General features: G+C 42.2%; 1 protein-coding gene across 1 annotated transcript in view; it reads left to right on the forward strand.

Moving 5' to 3' along the window:
• Positions 1 to 20,018, forward strand: part of LOC144826511 (threonine--tRNA ligase 1, cytoplasmic-like) — a 249,352-nt gene that overhangs the window by 213,488 nt on the left and 15,846 nt on the right. Inside the window, exon 18 of the mRNA XM_078684931.1 lies at positions 11,327 to 11,441. Coding sequence (XP_078541057.1) covers positions 11,327 to 11,441 — 115 coding nt within the window. The remainder of the gene's footprint in view (positions 1 to 11,326; positions 11,442 to 20,018) is intronic.

Consider the following 20,018-nt stretch of genomic DNA (forward strand, 5'->3'; position numbering starts at 1 on the left):
ATTGTTTTTGGACTCCAGCGCTCGTAAAACTGGTCCATTGGGAGCTAAAGCTGTCCAATCTGTGTGCATAAAAACCATTGGATATGTCAAGCGTTGTCTTGAAACGCTTACGCACGAGACTATCCACAAGGGCAGAGCCGTGGGTATTCTGTACTGCACAGTTACGGCAATGCGAGTTTAAATGCCGGTAATCCAAAACCAAACGATATGATCCGTCAGGTTTGTTCACAGTAAAAAGGGGATTATTCATCGGTGACACACACGTTTCAATAACTCCCTGATATTCCAATTGTTCAAGGATTTCCGCGACGGAAGATTTAGCTTCACGCCTAATGGGAAATTGAGGTTGAGGCTGCGGCTGAGACCGCAACGGAATTTCGTGGCAAGGCGACAATTTATCCCAACCACATTGGTTACGGTACAGAGCCGGCGCGAGAGCTAGAGCCCACTCTTCTGCAAAATGCTGCGCATGCTCTTTCGAGACAGTGTTCGCGAAACTGGGGAGGATCACCTCCTCCCCTCGCGGCGCCGCGAGCACAAAAGGTGGGGGCCAGTCAGCCTCTGAAAGTAAAATATCAAATGTAGAAGACAGATTTTCCCAAAATACACCTTTAACGGCACGCTGTATGTCACCTTCAATTAACAGGACAATTTCATAAAGTCTTTCAGGGGGAGCAAGTCTCGTATCCGCTGTTTCTATCACAACGTAGACATCAGTCGCTGTCACCCTCAGTAGTGGACGCAGCGCGTCTCTGACTATGGTTATCTCCGCCGCGCTGTCCAGCAAGGTCAGAGCCCACGTCAGATTCCGAAGCCGCGTTCTCACTATCTGTGGCATATCGATGCGCTGTCAAGGCTGCGACTTTCTTTTTCGCAAACTGCGGTCTCTTAGGCGTAGAATCCTCCTGCTTCCATGCGCCTTCTGTCTGGCGGGGCAGGCCACGTCCCAGTTGGCCACCACGTCCCCGTCCGCCTCCTCCTCCACCGGTCTTCTGGGCCGATGAGTCCTGTAAGGAACGAGGAGAGCGTTGATCAGAAACCTGAAATCGATCAGGTGATTTAATCATCGCGCGATCGCGCAAATCATAAACTTTCTCAGCTGGCGCAGGGACTTGTGTTGCATGATAAGATTCCTGCGATTGCTGCTGTTGCTTCCCCAGTTTCTGTTTCTGCGGCCAATTTTGTTTTTTGGACTTTGGTTGTACATCTGCGGCAGCAGATTGCACTTGTGGTTGTTTCTTATCCTTAACAGCGAAGTACTTCAAACCCTTACTTGTGCGACCGATAGTTTTGTAAGCGGCCACCACAATCTTCGCTAACTGGCGGGGCTTTTCGGCATCGGGTAACGCAGCCAGTGCATTAAAAACCTGGAAGTTCACTGCATCTCCCTTGATGTTGGAGAGTATGAGATCACTCACAATCTCAAAAGAACCACACAGGCGCATACCCAATTCAACCGCTGCCTCAGGACCGTGATCATCCTGAACACGTTTTATGATCGTAGGCAGTACAGCCATAGATGGGGTGCCGAAGCACCTCGCATAAACAGCCGCAAAAGTCTTACCCCAGCTTTCACAGTCAACGAGTTCGGGAGTGATATCCTTAGGTAAAGTAATCGTCAACATTCTATGTTTGTCAGCAGGAGAAGAATTGGGAAAAACGGCTTCCAGTTGGTCAAATTTCTCGGCCAGCCAAAAAGGAAAATCATCTTTATTATCAGGGCGTTGACCAAAAACAGAATTTACCATAACTGGATTAAGCCGTAAACCACCACGTTCCGTTTGAGCGGCCGGACCCCCCGGGGGACCACCCGGGAGATGACGACCTATGTATTGCACTAGTGCTCGAATCACGGAAATAGATACAACATGTAACCTTCGAATTTCCTGAAGGGTACAAGCGCCGTGATTTGGGTGCGGGGTAAAACCACCCAACGCAGGCCAGTTAGTACCTGGAATCGAGAGTGGACCTAACCTCGCAGCGGACAAAGAGTGGGGGAGGGCGCCATCAAACCAAACGCGATGCTGCCAATGATCAATAGGTATTTCCAGTGCCCTGTACGGTGTATATTCAGCCGGGACAGCTGAGGCGGTGTAGGAGTGGAACAAACCAGAAGTTGCGTCCACAGCCGGAAACGTAACCCAAGAGTAAAACAACTCGTAAGGGAACGCCGGATCTGCACACACCACGAAAATCACAGCCATTCCATCCACCGGTACTTGGTACGTCTGAAGATGGTTGCGCACCGCCACGCGACTATGCTGCGCAATGGCCACCGCCGCCATGATAACACTGGAAACAAGACAACACAAAGAATACTTTGTAGCACAACTGGGTAGTAATTCAAAGAAACCGTTTAAGAAAGAATCAAGCTTGAAAAAGACCTATCTCAAAAAATAGGTAGGTTTCACCGACACCCCGCTTTCCGGAAACGGAGGTGAAGGGGTTACGGTATGAACGATATACTACTCGAGTGTCATGATATAAGACCACCGAAACCGTTGGGCGCCATGTCGCAGGGTTTCTGTTCTCACACAGAACTGTGCACAGAGGAGTGGAACCTCGGCGTATTAGGGTGACCCAAAACACACCTTAGTACCCAACTCACCCCTTACCGAGCTAGCTACAGTGTCTCATTGGACATATCAAACTCCCAATGTTTAGACAAACCAGAACATGAACTTACTGTACCTCAGGGTACGTGGAACTCATGAACACTCTTTCGTTATATTATCATTACAAACCAGAACATGGAGTAAAGAAGACACATGTGCATTTGAAATGTTTATTTACTAATGCCGTCTTCTCAGGCGCAGTATCTTAGATAATACAAGTATACTTATTATCAGTAGCAAAATTACCAGCATAGTTACTAAGACATAAAAAGCGAATGGTGACAGCATGTTAACATACTGTAATGAATAAGAGTTAACAACACTTATATCTCACCCTCCCTAACACATATATTATATTATTAGCTAAGAAGGTCTCTTTGGGTTGTTTTAGGGCGGGCCCATACCTTAGTGTCCTAGCATGAAGGAATCACATCAGCATACACCAGCTCTCTCTGCATGTGCACCGCATCAAGTGTGTTCTATGTGCCTCGTGCAAAGCAATATCAATCCCGCCTGAAACCAGAGTTGGCAAAGGCTGCACTTGTGTTATGACTATGAAGGCGTAGAGATCAGACCTCATAACAATTCCATATCGTGTTGTTCCTGAAACTTCAGCACTCTTCGTGCAGACATAGTTTATTTAAGCAAAGCTGATATCAGAGCAATAACATATTATTCTCACATAAACCACGGCAAACTACTAGGTTGAAAGCTAAGTCAACAATTAAGTGTCGTGTGCAGAAGTTGCAAGAAAGAAAAATGGCGTTTAAACCTCAAATGTACCTATGCTAACTTAACACGATATAAGGATATACAGGAGCTATATGACAATAGTTTTAATGGTTGAGGTAGATCTTGCCTAATTAAAAGTAGGAGTAGACGCCCTATGGGAATGTGATGTTCCTGGCGGGCAGTCTCTAAGGGGAGGTCGACATGTTTCATGCCTGGTTGTTCCAAAGGAATCGGTTGGCACTTCTTCAAGACCTATGTGAAGTATGGTGCACAACTACAGACAGGCTCTCAGATTATTGAAGGTAGCCTGGTGTGGGGCCCTAGTAGTCTTGTACTGGGCGTTGTGGAAACCTGTGGATGAAACCAAAAGGGAACCAGGAAAGAAAAAATAGATAAGGGGAGGGAACGTGGAGAAAACTACAATGAGTTTGGGAAGAGCTGCAGGTCCTTCAGTGAGGGGCATGGCATCCTCAGCTGTTAATGGGAGCTGATGGATGCGTGAGTCTCATAAGGCCAAAACGACCTCTAGCGAGTGAGTAAAGATGCCAGCAATGCACTCACACAACATATTTTAACAATTATCCAGTCTAAAAATCCATAAATAAATTAAATTGGCGGCTAAAGATGGGTTATGCCTGTATTGATTGTATCCAAAATGGAGATGCCAAGGGGTCGTGTGTTGAAGGCCCCCCGGTGTCTGGAACTAGGCTGCGGTTCAAACCATATGTTATCAGGGCTACCAGTACGCACCTTTGAGCAAGCCCCGTAGGTGTGCCAGCAAAATAAATCACAACGAAATGGACGTTCCGTGCCTTTCGTAAGTCCGATATCGTACCATACGGAGGTAATCAAAATTATGGCCATTTATGACATGCAACAGTGTGAACATGACTCTACTTCTCGTAAACTCGTTATCAGACATCGCATCCTATAGTGGTAATTGGGAGCTTTTGTCATATCGGAAATTTCCAATGAGTAGTGCCCCCGGCATGTTACAAAAGACGCACAAAATAATTACTGAGTTCGAGGAGGTTGAATCTCCCGCTAGTTGACTGACCTGTTGCACAGGAGTATTAGCGTTACAGTAAACAACATGTTGTACCCCCCGCAAAAACAATCTGTTACAGAGGTTAAAAGGGGGAGATTAGTGCTCCCGTGTATCAACTCACCCGTTAGTACAGGAGCTACGACCAGATGCCTGAAAATGTCAGCAGCAATTCCCAGGGCTCCCAGGTAAGACACAAACGGAATAAAAATAGTTTATTTTGCTTAGAAAGGGAATGCAAGTAAGAGAATTCCCTCTACTCTCAAGGATGATGGAATTACAGGTGTGGATTAATGGTCACATCAAGAAGAATTGTCCGACAAAGTATTCAGTCATCATCCCACTGACGGTAAATCTCATTTTACCAACTATCTCAGGAGTTCGGCTAAGTCTGGTAACAATGGATATGTGGGAGGAGTCGAATTTTGTATGTGTGATTTCCTCTGTGGGCACCAGATATGAAGTCACTCACCTAGGTGCGCGAAGATCGAGAGGAGACAAAAGATTTCCCACCCATGATGTGTTATATTATGTGCTGACCTCCTTCAGTTGAGCAAATGAATGCACAAGCAAATAATAACTTTTTTACCAGTGAAGAACCAAATAAGGAATAGTTTGCCTGGAAGGATTACCTTCATTTGGTTACCCTGAAGGGCACGATGACCTAATTTTCAAACCATGTTTTCCTGAGCTCTAGAGAACAGGGGCTGCCACTCATACTAAGTAGTAAACAAAATCATCCATGTAAACGTTCGTATTTACTTGACCATGGTGCTCTCAGGTAACCCCACAGGTGTATAGTAAAATTATTATAATATACAAATATTGAAAGTAATACAAGGTGTACATATAATGAAATCTAAACTAACAACATTTCTGAATTGAATATACTAGACATAGTTCACATGCCACCCGAGGTATAGCTTGAGTAACTACACCTTAGTGAAGAAGCAACTATCCTCCAACATCTTAGGCATTCGGCGTGACGTTTTACACACTTTGGACACTTTTGATTCACTAAAGCCACAACTTTGCTGTTTCTTCCCACTCTACTTTTCCAAATCCCCTTCATTGTGACTTGAAACACTTGTCATGTCCGTTGTTTTGTACCATCCTTTAGCACTACAGAATGATTATTTACGTCAACAACTTGCTTCGGAGAAGGCCACTTTGAAATCCTATTTCTTCTGCTCAACCCAAATCTCATTCGAACAAAATCTCCTTTTCAAGGGTTACACACCAGTCTCATCAGAGGTCCCTTCCACCATATTTACTCTGCTTCGTGTGCACTCTGTCACTCATCCTAGCAGCATTGACCTTAATAACTCTCATGTTACCCATCAAACCTGGCAACACGTTAGTGCAGATCAGTCTTCCCTTAAGCAGTAGGAAAAATGTTTCTTCAGTAGAATGTGCTGTGGTTATATAACACATGCAAAACCAACAGTTGATGGACAGAATGCAGAACAATGTCATACATTCACCCCAGTACAGAGATCTGGGCCTAAATCCATCGTTTTTTTGCACTCCACACCACCCCAGTTCAGACATGGCCATATGCAAATCAGCCTTGACCCTGTGCCTCATGGGAACAGTCCAGCCCGAACTGCCAAGCCATGTCTTTCCTGGACTGGAATCAAGCATCCTAGGACCGGTTTCTGGCTATCAGCCGTCTTCAGCCAGGATAGCTTGACTCCAGTGGTGTGGAGAGCATGGGACTCACGTCTAAGCAGACTCATCCCACTCGGGGTGACAAATGCAAAACCAACAGTTGATGGACAGAATGCAGAACAATGTCATACATTCACCCCAGTACAGAGATCTCGGCCTAAATCCATCGTTTTTTTACTCTCCACACCACCCCAGTTCAGACATGGCCATATGCAAATCAGCCTTGACCCTGTGCCTCATGGGAACAGTCCAGCCCGAACTGCCAAGCCATGTCTTTCCTGGACCGGAATCAAGCATCCTAGGACCGGTTTCTGGCTATCAGCCGTCTTCAGCCAGGATAGCTTGACTCAGTTGACTGGGGGTGAGGGTTTGTATTGTCAACGCTCCGTCCATCACCACCTTTGGTTTTTCTTTGTTCGCCCTAAATTGGCAGGGTGTGCTCGGATGTGAGTCCCTTGCTCACTTTGCCACTGGAGTCAAGCAAGCCCGGCTGAAGACGGCTGTAATGCCAGAAACCGGTCCTGGGAAGCTTGATTCCGGTCCAGGGAAGACATGGCTTGGCAGTTCGGGCTGGACTGTTCCCATGAGGCACAGGGTCAGGCTGATTTGCATATGGCCATGTCTGAACTGGGGTGGCGGAGTGAGCTAAAGAACGGTGATGGATTAAACCCAGATCAGTTGACTGTGGGTGAGTGTTTGTATTGTCAATGCTCCGTCCATCACCACCTTTGGTTTTTCTTTGTTTGCCCTAAGTTGGCAGGGTATGCTCAGACGTGAGTCCCTTGCTCACTTTGCCACTGGAGTCAAGCAAGCCCGGCTGAAGACGGCTTTAATGCCAGAAACCGGTCCTGGGAAGCTTGATTCCGGTCCAGGGAAGACATGGCTTGGCAGTTCGGGCTGGACTGTTCCCATGAGGCACAGGGTCAGATTGATTTGCATATGGCCATGTCTGAACTGGGGTGGCGGAGTGAGCTAAAGAACGGTGATGGATTAAACCCAGATCAGTTGACTGGGGGTGAGTGTTTGTATTGTCAACGCTCCGTCCATCACCACCTTTGGTTGTTATATAACACAACATCATCTTAACTTCATTTCTCTATACCAACAACTATGCACAGCCAGGTGCAGGCACTTTCCCAGCAATCTTTTGAATCATTCCACCAAACCATTATTACGTGGATGATACAGAGCTGCTTTTTATTGCTTCACCCATTTCTGTTGCAAGTAATTCTCAAATGTCTCAGCGAGAATATAAGGACTATTATCAATCACAAATTCCTCAAGATAACCCTCTCTCCTAAATATTTACTCACAAAAAAAACAAGATTAGTAGTCTTCACCTCACTCACAGAACTTAATTTTAGCCACCTAAAATGATATTCAAAAATTACTATTGCATTTGATTCCCATAAAACTTACAGGTATTATTTGAGTTTCCTTCCTCACATGCAACTTACATTACAAGCACATACTGTAATCTAACAGGACAGCTAACAGCAAATTGTAGCCTTAGGAATGTACATTTTGAGTACCTACATCAACTATATTATGCTCCAGCACAGCTCTGTAGATTTAGATTTTGAGAGAAAGCAGAATGTGTTGGATGCGGGGCACCAACCACAGATTTTAAACATTTGGCCTGTGCTTGTTCGAGGATACTGGCATATTGGGAGCAGGTTACAAGCACACTTACTGCAATAGTTATGAGTGTAATGCACCCTACAGTTGTGTCTGCAAGACCTGACCAAAGCCATACAACCACCTAACTGTAAAATAGTAGTTACAGCTTTATTGCAGGCCAAACGGAGGGATCCATTCACTGTATGGGTAAGGACATCCCAAAACACGAGCATTGGATGCGGGTTATGACGTATTATCATGATCAACTTAACCATTATGCTGAAGAACTACCCCATACTTTGCACTCTCTAGATATATAGTGCCCCTTTACTGACTATTTGTTTGCCAAATCTGCCGACTAAGGTATACAGAAAAAATTCATAACGAAATATAGGGACTGTTTTTATGTGATTTCAACCTACAAGAAATTGAATTTAACGATTGATGTATTGAACGAATCATGTTGCACAACGCTATGTAACTGGAAAAATGGCTATATTGTTTTTGTGATGTTTATATCTGAAAACTTGAATTAATAAAAATTAAAAAATGTCTTTTTTTGGGCAACAGGAGAGGTTAAAAAATGTTGGGTATAAGAAGACTTGGTGGTATATGCTAGAGAGGTGCATTATAAAAAAATAATCTTGAATCTTTCGCACGAGCCAATGTTTCATTAATATTTGACAAGGGATGCCGAATACCTTATTTTCTTGTTTAAACCCCTTAGATTTACATACATAGGTATCATTACTTCACCCTTCTGCGCTTTTACTACGGGACTACACCACTCTAATGGCTCTATTGGTTTAATACATTTATCAATACATAACTTGTCCAATTATTTTCTCAATGGTGCTCTTAATACCAAAGGAATGTTGCTCGTTTTGTGAAGTTTAAGCACTGTATTCTTGGTCAATACAATCCGCCAACTACATTTATTTACAACATCTTAACTCACTGCTGAACAATTTGGAAAACTCAAGCTTACATTGTACACTTTCATCTTGAAGCATTACCAGTACTTGCCCAAGATTTTTAGAGTCAAAATTCGTAGCATAGATTGTTCCCCCCAACCCAGCAAGCTTTCACTTTCTCAATATACACCCTTGCTTCCACATTTTACGCCGTGTAAGACCACGTAGCAGTAAAATATCCCACGGTAGGTAAATAACCTTCTGCATCATTTTCATACAGTTCCATTCGCCATACTTTGCCCTAAGTTTCTCTGTCAATACATGTGTAAAATGAACAATTATCTGCCCACATTGCTGCATTTACCCCCACACACCTCTACTGAACACTTAGGAGGGCAATAAGGTTCATGCCCTGCATACACTTCATTGTCTCAGGTGTCATCCTCCCCCACTACAAGTACTTGAACATCCTCTTCACTGCTTGAGTTATCTCTAAATGAGACTGTAGGAATCTTATTGAAGTTTCTACTTCCACACATTACTTCTATATGAGGAACATTGTCCAATAAGATTGCAGGTTTACTTTTTTGTATTTCATTTTGGGCACATGAATGCGTCAGCACATTTTCAGGGGCAGCATTCAGTGCTATTAATTATTCGGGAACAACATTATTCTCGTTGGAATGCCCAGTCAAGAAGGCAAACTATGCCACTTATTGAGATAATTGTAAAACACGAGGTCAAAGAAGCGTGCTTCTAGTCAAAGTGTGCCCCTTGTCGGGTAGATGACGTTGCCCTGCAGCTTAGGTGGCCTAGACATCTCTGTGGCAGGTGATTGTGGGATAAAATACCTTGTCGTCAATGAAAAAGTGTGGCCTTTTTCTCGTGACATGAGACCACCACGACGTAGAAGTTAACAAACAAGAACTTCTTTAATCGCCTTAGTGCAACCAGCCAGCGCATCACTCCTCTTCAACCGCCTCTCTTCAGAAGCCCCACATTCACTACTTTCCAATACAGATTCCAAATAATCTGAGCCATTTTACATTACACCTATAAGTATACAACTTCTACCAGTGTAGTGGCTTCCAAAGAGTTATTACAAATTGACATTAGGCAATTCAATGTGATGGGATAGGAGAGACATGCATTGTTATGCTTCCTACACCCATGCTTATATAAGTTTTTCTATGCTAGTGATGCATTTTAATCCCCCGTGTCAGAGCGAGGACATGCCCAGCCATGCCTTCAAACAGAATAGAGGAAGCCGAGCATCAGCTACAAAACGGATGCAGGTTGAAATATCTGCCACCGTCTTGAGTTCATTTGTTGAACTGGGATCTATATATCGTGGCCAAGCTGCATACTTGGTTTGTACATGCTTTAAGTATATGAAATTGATAAGTGTTTGTAGAATCCTGAGAAAAGATGTGGAATATTTACTTAAATGCAGTGATGAAGAATGAAAAGGCACAGTTCATTACTCTTTCACTTAAGAAAAAGTATGCAGGAAGGCTGACCACCACATTTTCCTACAAATTGTAGATCTTTCTCGAGAGGGTTAACGACATGTGAGAGAGAAACTAATTTGGTACTGCCGTTTACAACTGATGTGCCACTCTGTCTAAGCAAAGTGGAAAGTTTAGTTACTGTTCAGGCTTAGACTTAGAATAATCAAGAACTTAGCCTGTTCACAAGTAATATTTTTTAAAATGACAGTTGGCACATTAATGAGTAGTGATGGTTCTGTTACATGAACATAATATGAGTCATGTACAGCATTTCCCACATAACTCACTCTTGTATACAATCAAAAGAAAACATACCAGCTTCATTTGGCCATAACATTAAAACATACAATCAGTAATTTTCCTATGGTGCCCCTTCCATGAAACACCCTTAGCCATACAGTTTTTACTCCTTTGCAGACTGCCCCCCACCGCTTTCCGTGTTCTTAAACTTCTCTTCAAACTCCACTACAGAACTTTCCTGCAGCCACATCTCTGGTCTACATCTTGGCAAACTTCAAACGTTTCTCTTTCCCGCTGTACTGCTCCACGATTTTACCTGACTGACCTTTACCTCTAACCCCCCCTTAAGTCTCCTACACTCCTCTCGCCTATTACAGTCTCCGAGTCCTAGGTTGTTGAGATTGCTGGTACCAATACTGGTTTGTTTATCTTTCACTTTCCTGTCCCGATCTGCTTTCCTTACACCTTTTCACTTTTCTCCCATTACCTTCTTTGCCCCTTAGGATGTTTTGTATCTGTTACGTCATGCTCTAGTAATTAATTCTACTATGTAACTTTGTTTTATTTTGTGTCTTTATTTCCTATTTTCCAGTAACTCTTGTTTTACTGTGTAACACTGTGTAACTAATGTTAATTTTGTAACTTGCAAATTCGCTGATCCTCATGTAAAGCGCTCGGATACCTCTGGGTCTAGCCAGCTCTATATAAAACGCTTCAAATAAATAAATTAAATAAAATTATTTAAATTCCACATATTCTTTGGTTTTTAGATATCCGCGTGCAAATAACATGAATGCATTGTAGAAATAAAAAATATTTTAATTTGGATTACATAAATGGGCAACAGACAGATGTAAGATTTTGGGCTTGTGTTCAGTGGAGAAAGTATTGTTCCTCCTTACTTTCTTTTTACTACATGATATTATCTCTTGAGTGGGGAATATTCATTTCATTAAATATAAAGCATTGTTTTTTCAGGTGTGCAGTCGTTTCTATGAAGCAGGGTTTATGGCTGATGTTGATCTGGACCACAGTTGTACGTTAAACAAGAAGATACGAAATGCACAGCTGGCTCAGTACAATTTCATTTTAGGTAAAGTATGATTTTAGGTGACCTTGCCTTGTGGTTCTTCACAGTGCTTTCTACATGCAGAGAACCTGGTTTGCTACACCGTTTTCTAAATTGCCATCTGAGTGGAAGCATGTAATGCTATTTCTGTTAACCTGTTCTGCCATAAATAAATATTAGTTTGAGTGGATTCAGGCACTATTGCACTATCCCAAGATGGTAAGGCAGGTACAGACCACCCTCATCGTTGCCTTCAAAGCATCTAATACTCAACTTATCTGGCTAATTTTCCTTTCAACGAAAGAAAACACAAACGCGATCAGCAAAGTTACCCCAATTACTCCAAAGTGTTGAGTTTCCAAAATGAACAAAACTCTATTCTTTAAACATTGTGTGGACATTTTGCAAAAAAAGCATTAGGAAAGGTTAATATGGGCCCACAAGAAAAGGTACATGCAAACTTGTAACAAGAGAATGTGCACAGAATCATGTGGAGGAAGTGAAAAGGTACCATGGAATGAGTAAGGGTTATGATGCTAAGGTGTTTGTGGAGCCCATGTAGGAGTTCTTGTACTTGGACATAGATAGGAGTGTATGTGTATGTGGAACTGCTAGTGTGTAGCTAGGCATAGAAGTACTAGGATATATGTAGGGGTAATGATACTAGGCTATCAGTAAGGGTAAATATACTAAAGTGTGGATACAAGGGAGGCGTACTAGGAGATAGGTGGGGTAGAGGACTCCGGTGAAGATACTAGGATATCAGCAGATGTAGGGAGCTCGGGTATAGGCTTGGGTGAATTAGAGAGTATAGTTAGAGGTACATGGGTATGGGCAGGTATACAGGTTCTAGGGTAATGAACCGTAATAGACAATATGTAAAGAATAATAGAGGGAGAAGGGAGTAGCAACCATAATGGGTAGAGTTAGGGGGTTAAATAGCAAATGAGAAAAGAGATGTTGGAGGATTGCATTCCATCAAATAAGAGATGAAGCTAGACTGGGAGGACTAGGTTCAGGTCAATCAGATTTTACTAACCTTGTGAAAAATACTTTAAAATACATGACTAATTAAACATTTTAACTAAATGCTTCATTATATTTTTATGACTTTGAAAAAAATAAGTTGCCTCTCATGCCTTTGTAATGTTGGCACCTTCGCCAGGCCATGATAATAGTCATACATTTGGCAAGTCACACTCATTTAGGCCTCCATGTGAGTGCGCTCCTTTTGATGCATCCAGGAGGCGATTATATTATTAAGAACACTTTTGTATGCTTTGCTAATGCAGGCGCTTTCAGCATGCCACTTCAACATTTTATTTTTGGGTAGACCATGCTAATGATAGCACACCAGGCAGGTTCCGTTGAAGATGGCATTTTCACAGCTTGTGTTGATTTAGACCATTTTGGCAAGCTGTGCTTAAGATTGCCCTCCTACCAACATCTTTGATAAGCTGATGTGAAAGTTGCACCTGTGATTAGAGCGTATTGTATGGTGCCAGGGTCTAAGGTTACACGCTTAATCAGCCAACATGTCAATTACGTGGTGTAATTATTTGGCAATTATTAGAAATTACCATATTTTGCGTGATATCCTACCCCAAACCACTCTCATACCCCCACCCAAATTTTTGTCTTGCCTATTTTTTCTGGTTGTAGAACACTCTGCACTTTACGCCTGCTATCCAGTGGTAAAGTGCTTGTGCTCCCCCTTTCAACCACCTGATGAATTTGTCATACCCCTAATTGGCATATGTAACTTAATAAGTTCCTAGTATATGGTACATAAAGTTTACCCAGGGCCTGTAGGTTAAATGTCAACAGTGGCCTACGGCACACATTGTGCCTCCCACTGCAGTGACAGGGAAAATATGTCTGCAGCCTTCTATGTGTAGCACAATGGTGCTGGTTTTAACTTCAAATATGACCTGTCAAAATAAACTATTTTTGACAGGCCTAAACCTTTCCTATAAATATTAGGAAGTCACCCCTAAGCAGGCCTTACTGCCCATTCAGGCAGGGCATATTGTATTTAAGTGCAGGACATGTAAATATGTAATGTCAAACATGTCCTTACAGTGAAAAGACCCAAAAGGCTGTTTTTGTCGAAGTAGGGTTAATTTTTTATGGGAAAGCATTTAGATACAATATTACATTTATTATTTATATCTCTCCTTAGGAAATAGTTGCAGAATTCCTTCATACACTTTTTAAGATTAAAAGCCAAGTTTACTGGTAAAGTCGGATTTGTAATAAATATTTTTGAACAGATACTTATTAAAAGGTGCCTGTTACCCGTCCAAACATGCAGAAGCCCATTTTCATGAGCTTCCAATTGTTACCCAAGAGCTTAATAGACTCTTAAGGAGACAAAGGCCTTCACTAAAGACTATTAGCATACATGGTGATCAGCGGGGGCTACAATTCTCCCCACTTTACACCCCGAGAGCAATCGGAACGACGGGGTTGAGCGGACTAACCAAGGCCCTGCCGCAGACCCTCGAAGTACCACGGGGATGCAAGCAGGCCTCTTGCCTGAGAGTTTAACAGTCGATGCTCAACCAAACTCATTCGCCGACTTAAATCACGAGTCACAAGCTGGGATCAGCAACCCCCCCGAGAGTGGGGCAGGGAGCGAGAACTTACAAATCTCAGAGGCACTACATCCTGACATGGTAGCACCACAATCTAGCTCCAGAATAGATGTACACCCCGCTGATGCTACCGAGGCTCTCGAGACCGATAAGGACATAACTGATTTTTACTCTTTATCCGAGGACATCAGCTGGTCAGGCGATACGGATGAACTAGAGGATGTGCAAGATCCAGAGAATGATTCAGGTTCTAACTCAAGCTCGGATGCTGAACTCAACCTACCAAAGGAGCAACGCGACAAAAAAAGAACTATATTAAAAAAGAAAAAAACTGGGCATCACGGCGCAAATGATTTATCATGGGACTATACTCCAACAGCCCTAGCATTAAACCAGAGCCATACTCTTGATTCAAGACCTCAAAGATCATCCTCGGAGCAAAATCTAAACAAGGAAACTCTCGAGGCTTCAGGAACCACATTAACTCAAGTAATGGAGACAGTCCTGCAGGCCATAGCATCACACCGAGAGGAAACTTCTAAAGACAGTCGCAAAGCTCGAGCAGGCCTACAAAAGGTTCAAGGAGTGGTCCGCAAACTTTCTAAAACCATGGGCGCATTTACAGAGAGGTTAAACGACATTGAGGATCGCATTGTGGTCAATGAGACAGAAGCCACAGCTACAAACGAACGACTTGAAACCACCGAAGCACAGGTTCATGACATCAGATGGAAGCTAGAAGATTACGAAAATAGATTGCGCAGGAACAATCTTCGAGTGCTGGGAATTCCAGAAAAAATGGAAGGTGAGGACTGCCGCACCTTTATAATACAACTATTTCGTGATACTCTTCCTGAACTAAACACCTGGGACTGGGGTTATGAGGTGCAGAGAGCTCATAGGGTACCTTTAACTTTAAAATCCACGGCACCTACGGGTAAATACCCACGTGCAGTCCTAGTCTACTTTGGAAACTTCCTGCTTCGTCAGGCCATTGCGGAGAAAGTCACTCCTGATAAACATCGTAAAAAGGATTTAATATCGTACTTCGTGCGTCCCGATTTCTGCCACTGGACTGTCGAAAGGAGGTGGCGACTCCGGCAACTCATCAAACCCTTCCAAGAGAAGAAAGCTGTAGTATATTTGAACAATCCAGCAAAACTAAAAGTAATATATATGGGGCAGACTACATTTTTTACATCGGAGGTCAGAGCTAAGGAATACTTAGACAGTCTATGAGAAAACAACTGTTCGCACCTGTGAGTAGGGTGGGGAGGTATTTTGATGTAGGCACGAGATAGAAACAGAATTAGGCTACTAGTTACCGGTCTCACAAGTAGCCTGATACATCAGAATACAAACTGCGTAGCTGATAGTAAGAAAAACAAGAATTAAGAATTAAGAAATCGAACAGATGTCATCCAGAATTTTCAATTATTGATCTTTTCACTCTTCTACACTTTTCTTCTATTTTCTGACCCTTATCTGACCCTTATCTTTTCTATTTTTATTATGTTGTGCAAAGTATGTTTTCTCCATTTATAACTTTCTTCCCGTTTTAGGTAATTGTCATTTCCTGTACACTGTAAATGCATGTCACGCTAGTCCTGAACAGAGCAGGCTAATCCATCACCGCAGACTCTGATGGAGTCTCACTGCCAGGTTCGGGAAGGTAAGGGGTGGGGAGGGTGGAGTGGAGAAGGGAGGGTGGAGGGTGGGAATCTGGGTGCACCGGGTGCACTTGGGCTAGGGGGGGGGGGGACAACAAAAAAATATAAAATGAGCAAACTGATACGTATGACAGAACGTTGGCTAATGAACCTCGATGTAAAAATAATACAATTAAATGGGTAGACTAAACATAGGATGTTGGAATGTGGCAGGTTTAAACGACAGAGGAAAGAGGGCCCAATTTTCTCAAATAATGGCTTATAGCTCTTGTGACATCATTTGCATACAAGAAACCCATATACCAATAGGGGAGATTAACAAATTAAAAATACCTGGCTACCATATTTTAATTACAACAACTCAAACTTCAAGAACTAGGGGAGTCACTCTGCTTGCAAGAACAAGATTTGGTAGCCCGCTACGTAAAAAAGCTGACGACCATGGACGATGGGCCATTGTCCAACTAGATGTGGGCATTACAATATGCTCTGTTTATGGCCCTAATCTTGATGACCCCACATTATTTGTTGAATTGGAATCAGAACTGGCATCATGGCCAAGCACCTTGATCGTGTGTGGCGACTTTAATTTAACGGTTAACCAGACCCAGGCCCTTCAGAACCATTATACATACTCCGGACGGAAGCCCAGGGTGTTCAGAGCAGTTCTAAATCTAATTCAGACCCATAATCTTCAGGATTTATGGTTGTTAAAAAAGGGTAAAGACCCAGGTTACACCTTCTTCTCTTATCCACACCGGAAGTATGTTCGCATAGATTATTTCTTTGCAACACCTGATATTGCTCTGAATGCCCTGATCTTTAAAGATCCAAAGACAATTTCTGACCATAATTCGATTTTCATTACAGTGGAAATATCTGGGTACAATCGAGCCCACACACAGTGGTCATTCGATAGGAAACTACTAGCCAACCAAGAGTACATAACTTATATAACCCAATGGACGAAAGAATTTTTTGACGCAAACCGATATAGTGCCTCACGATTCATCGTTTGGGACAGCTATAAGGCCGCATTAAGGGGGGAAACTGCCACATTTGTCGCCACTCGCAAGAAAGAACGGATGAAAATTCATAACCAACTGATAAACGATTTGACACAACTAGAATACAAACATGCAATCCAAACACAACGTGGCGAACAGGCTGAGTATACCCTAAGAAAGATCCTAGTGCTTAAGGCAGAATTAAATAATGAGTTGGCTGTTAAAGCCGCCGAAACTGTCCAAGCTTATCGAAACAAATCATACGAGGTAGGCGAAAATGTCGGGAAACACCTAGCTTTAAAAACACGACAGACTCAATCCTATAATACAATACAAAGTATTGAACATTGTGGGCATAATTACACCACCCAGAAAGAAATCGCTAATTGCTTCAAGGAATATTACCAAAAGCTATATCAGAATGAAGATGAACACACGGCCTATGAGATTAATGAGTTTCTAGTCAACTGGCATAGCGAAACTAATATGTTACAACCCGCTGACGATAACGTAAGGAATGAATTAGAGAAAGAGATCACTAGAACAGAGGTGGAGTTGGCAATAGCAGAACTAGCCGCAGGGAAGGCTGCTGGGCCCGATAGGATACCCCTAGACCTATATAAGATACTAGGTAATATAATAATCCCATTCCTTCATGACTTATTCTTAGGTATCCAATGGCATGGAAAATCCCCAGAGTCATGGAAACAAACAAACATATCAGTCTTCAGGAAAAAGGATAAACCCCCTGAGTTAACAACGTCATACAGACCAATCTCTCTGATCAATTCAGATTCTAAAACCTACGCGAAGATTTTAGCCAACCGACTTAGTAAGCACATAGAACAACTAGTGTCTCCTTGGCAACATGGGTTCATACCAGGCAAAAGCACCACCGATCACATACGCCGAGTACTAACACTGTTTGACATAATGAAGATAGAGAATGGTCAAATGTCCCTGGTCCTATTAGACGCCGAAAAGGCATTTGACCGGGTCTCCTGGCAGTATTTATGGGAGCTTTTAGCCCTTAACAACATAGGCCCAGGGTTTATAAAATCAGTAAAAGCCCTATACTCAGAACCTAAAGCTAAAATCCTGACCGGAGGCTGCGAGTCCGAAAGTATAACTATCCAGAGAGGGACAAGACAAGGGTGTCCGTGTTCTCCACTCTTATTTTCATTATACATCAACCCATTAATTATCAAACTTCTAACATCACCAGCAATAATTCCAGTAAAAACAAGTATATATAATACCAAAATACTCGCCTATGCTGATGACATAGCGATTCTAACCACCAACCCTATCGAGGCTATAGATGAAATAGAAGCAGTCACTCGAACATTCGGTCTGTATTCAGGCTACTCATTAAATCGAGATAAAACGATGGTAGTCTGTACTGATAACACCCCATACACAGGCCAATATAAAGTAGCAAATGCGAAGTACTTAGGGGTCACCATCTCACCTAATACTAATGACATCATTACTCTAAATTATGACCCCCTAGTGGCTAAAATTAAAAAAGATCTCCTTAGAGTAAACAACCTTCATCTATCCATAATCGGTAGAACCAACTATATCAAAATGACAATCTTTCCAAAACTGTTATATCTATTTCGAGCAATCCCTTTTTTAATCGATAATATCTATATGAAGAAGATAGATCAAGCAATAACATCATTTATTTGGAACTATGGGAAGACAAGAAGGGCAATAACCAAATTGGTGTTGCCAACAGCCCGTGGCGGATTAGCAGTGCCAAATCTAACTTATTACATGTGGGCTGCCATCTTACAACAGATGGCCTTTTTAATCACATCTAAAAAATCAGTCCATAACAGATCTTTGCATAATATCCCTTCTATCTACGAACTCACATTGGGAAATACAGCACGAGGATTACTGTTAAGGCAAATCGAGCCGTCATATTATAAAAAGATTAAATTTAAGATAGTCACAGACGCATATAAAATCTGGACCAGAGCTACAAAAATACTCTCAATACCCAAACATACCAATTATACACCCTTATGGCATAGCTTCATAGTCCCTCAGTATCTCAATGATAACATTACTAAGCGATGGGAAAAATTAGGTATTGTCACTATTGGTGATTTTCTAAACTCAGATGGTAGTACAACATTTGACGAATTGCGTCTTAAATATCAGATTCGCCCCGCAGACTACCTTAAATTTATTCAAATTTATACATCATTAAGACAATATATTACAAATACCGAGCTACAGTCGCCATCGCTACTAAATTTGATGCAAAAATTTTCAGTTAGAATTAGCGATATATATGGGATCCTTATAAATAACCATCCGGACGATCTCGATAGAATAGAAGATAGCTGGGCTAACAAATTAAACAATCCTAACGTGGACATAGATATGGTGCTACAATTATCCTCTAAGGTCATTCTGGCCAGTAATCTAAAAGCCCAAATCTATAAAACGGTATGCAATTTATATTACACACCATTTAAATTATTCTCATGGGGTAAGGCTAGCCACGATAAATGCCCTAGATGCGCGCTTGGCCCCGCAAATTTAATACACATGTTCTACGACTGTCCGAAACTTAAACAACTAAAAGAAAGTATAGGTAAATACTGGACCGAGATTTTTGGTCGGGAGATTCAAACTTCACCAACCCTGTTTATACTAGGCTTTGATAGCTCCCTGGAATTTAACAACTCAGAAATCTATACGATCTTTCTATCTACCGCTATATATAGAATTATCTTAGCAGCCCGTTGGAAGGATACAGAGGCCCCCACATTTCAGGGATGGATAAATAGACTCCTGGCTATATACAAACAAGAAATGGCGATATACAAAACCAGAGGGAAAAAATCAAGAGCTAAAGGGGACTTGATCTGGGCCTCCGTAGCTAACTGGTATGAACAACAAAGGGTCTGACTACAAAGCTATTTAAACTAGCCAGAAATATCTTTCACCTCTATTAAGAGGCGTAGGGTTGGAAAATGAGGTTATATATCAGATGTGTATTGCTATTCTGTTTTAGGTTTACCTTTTATGTATTTGTCACATATCTACAACATCCAAATTGTAATGTTCATTCACAATTGTTTTTGTATTTAACGTTTTACGTTCAGCCTTGTCTCTCCTTCTCATTGTTGTATATCTAAAGAATGCTCAATAAAAAATTAAAAAAAAAAAAAAAAAAAAAAAAAAAAAGGAGACAAAGGCCTTGGGTGTAGGGCGGAGTTATATTTCTCTGATAGGCTGACCATCTGGGCAATGCCCAGGAATGTAACCCTTTTATCGCGGCGTAGAATCCGCGGGCAGTGCGGA

This window comes from Lissotriton helveticus, chromosome 3_2 (genome assembly GCF_964261635.1).
Source record: "Lissotriton helveticus chromosome 3_2, aLisHel1.1, whole genome shotgun sequence".
Lineage (NCBI taxonomy): Eukaryota > Metazoa > Chordata > Amphibia > Caudata > Salamandridae > Lissotriton > Lissotriton helveticus.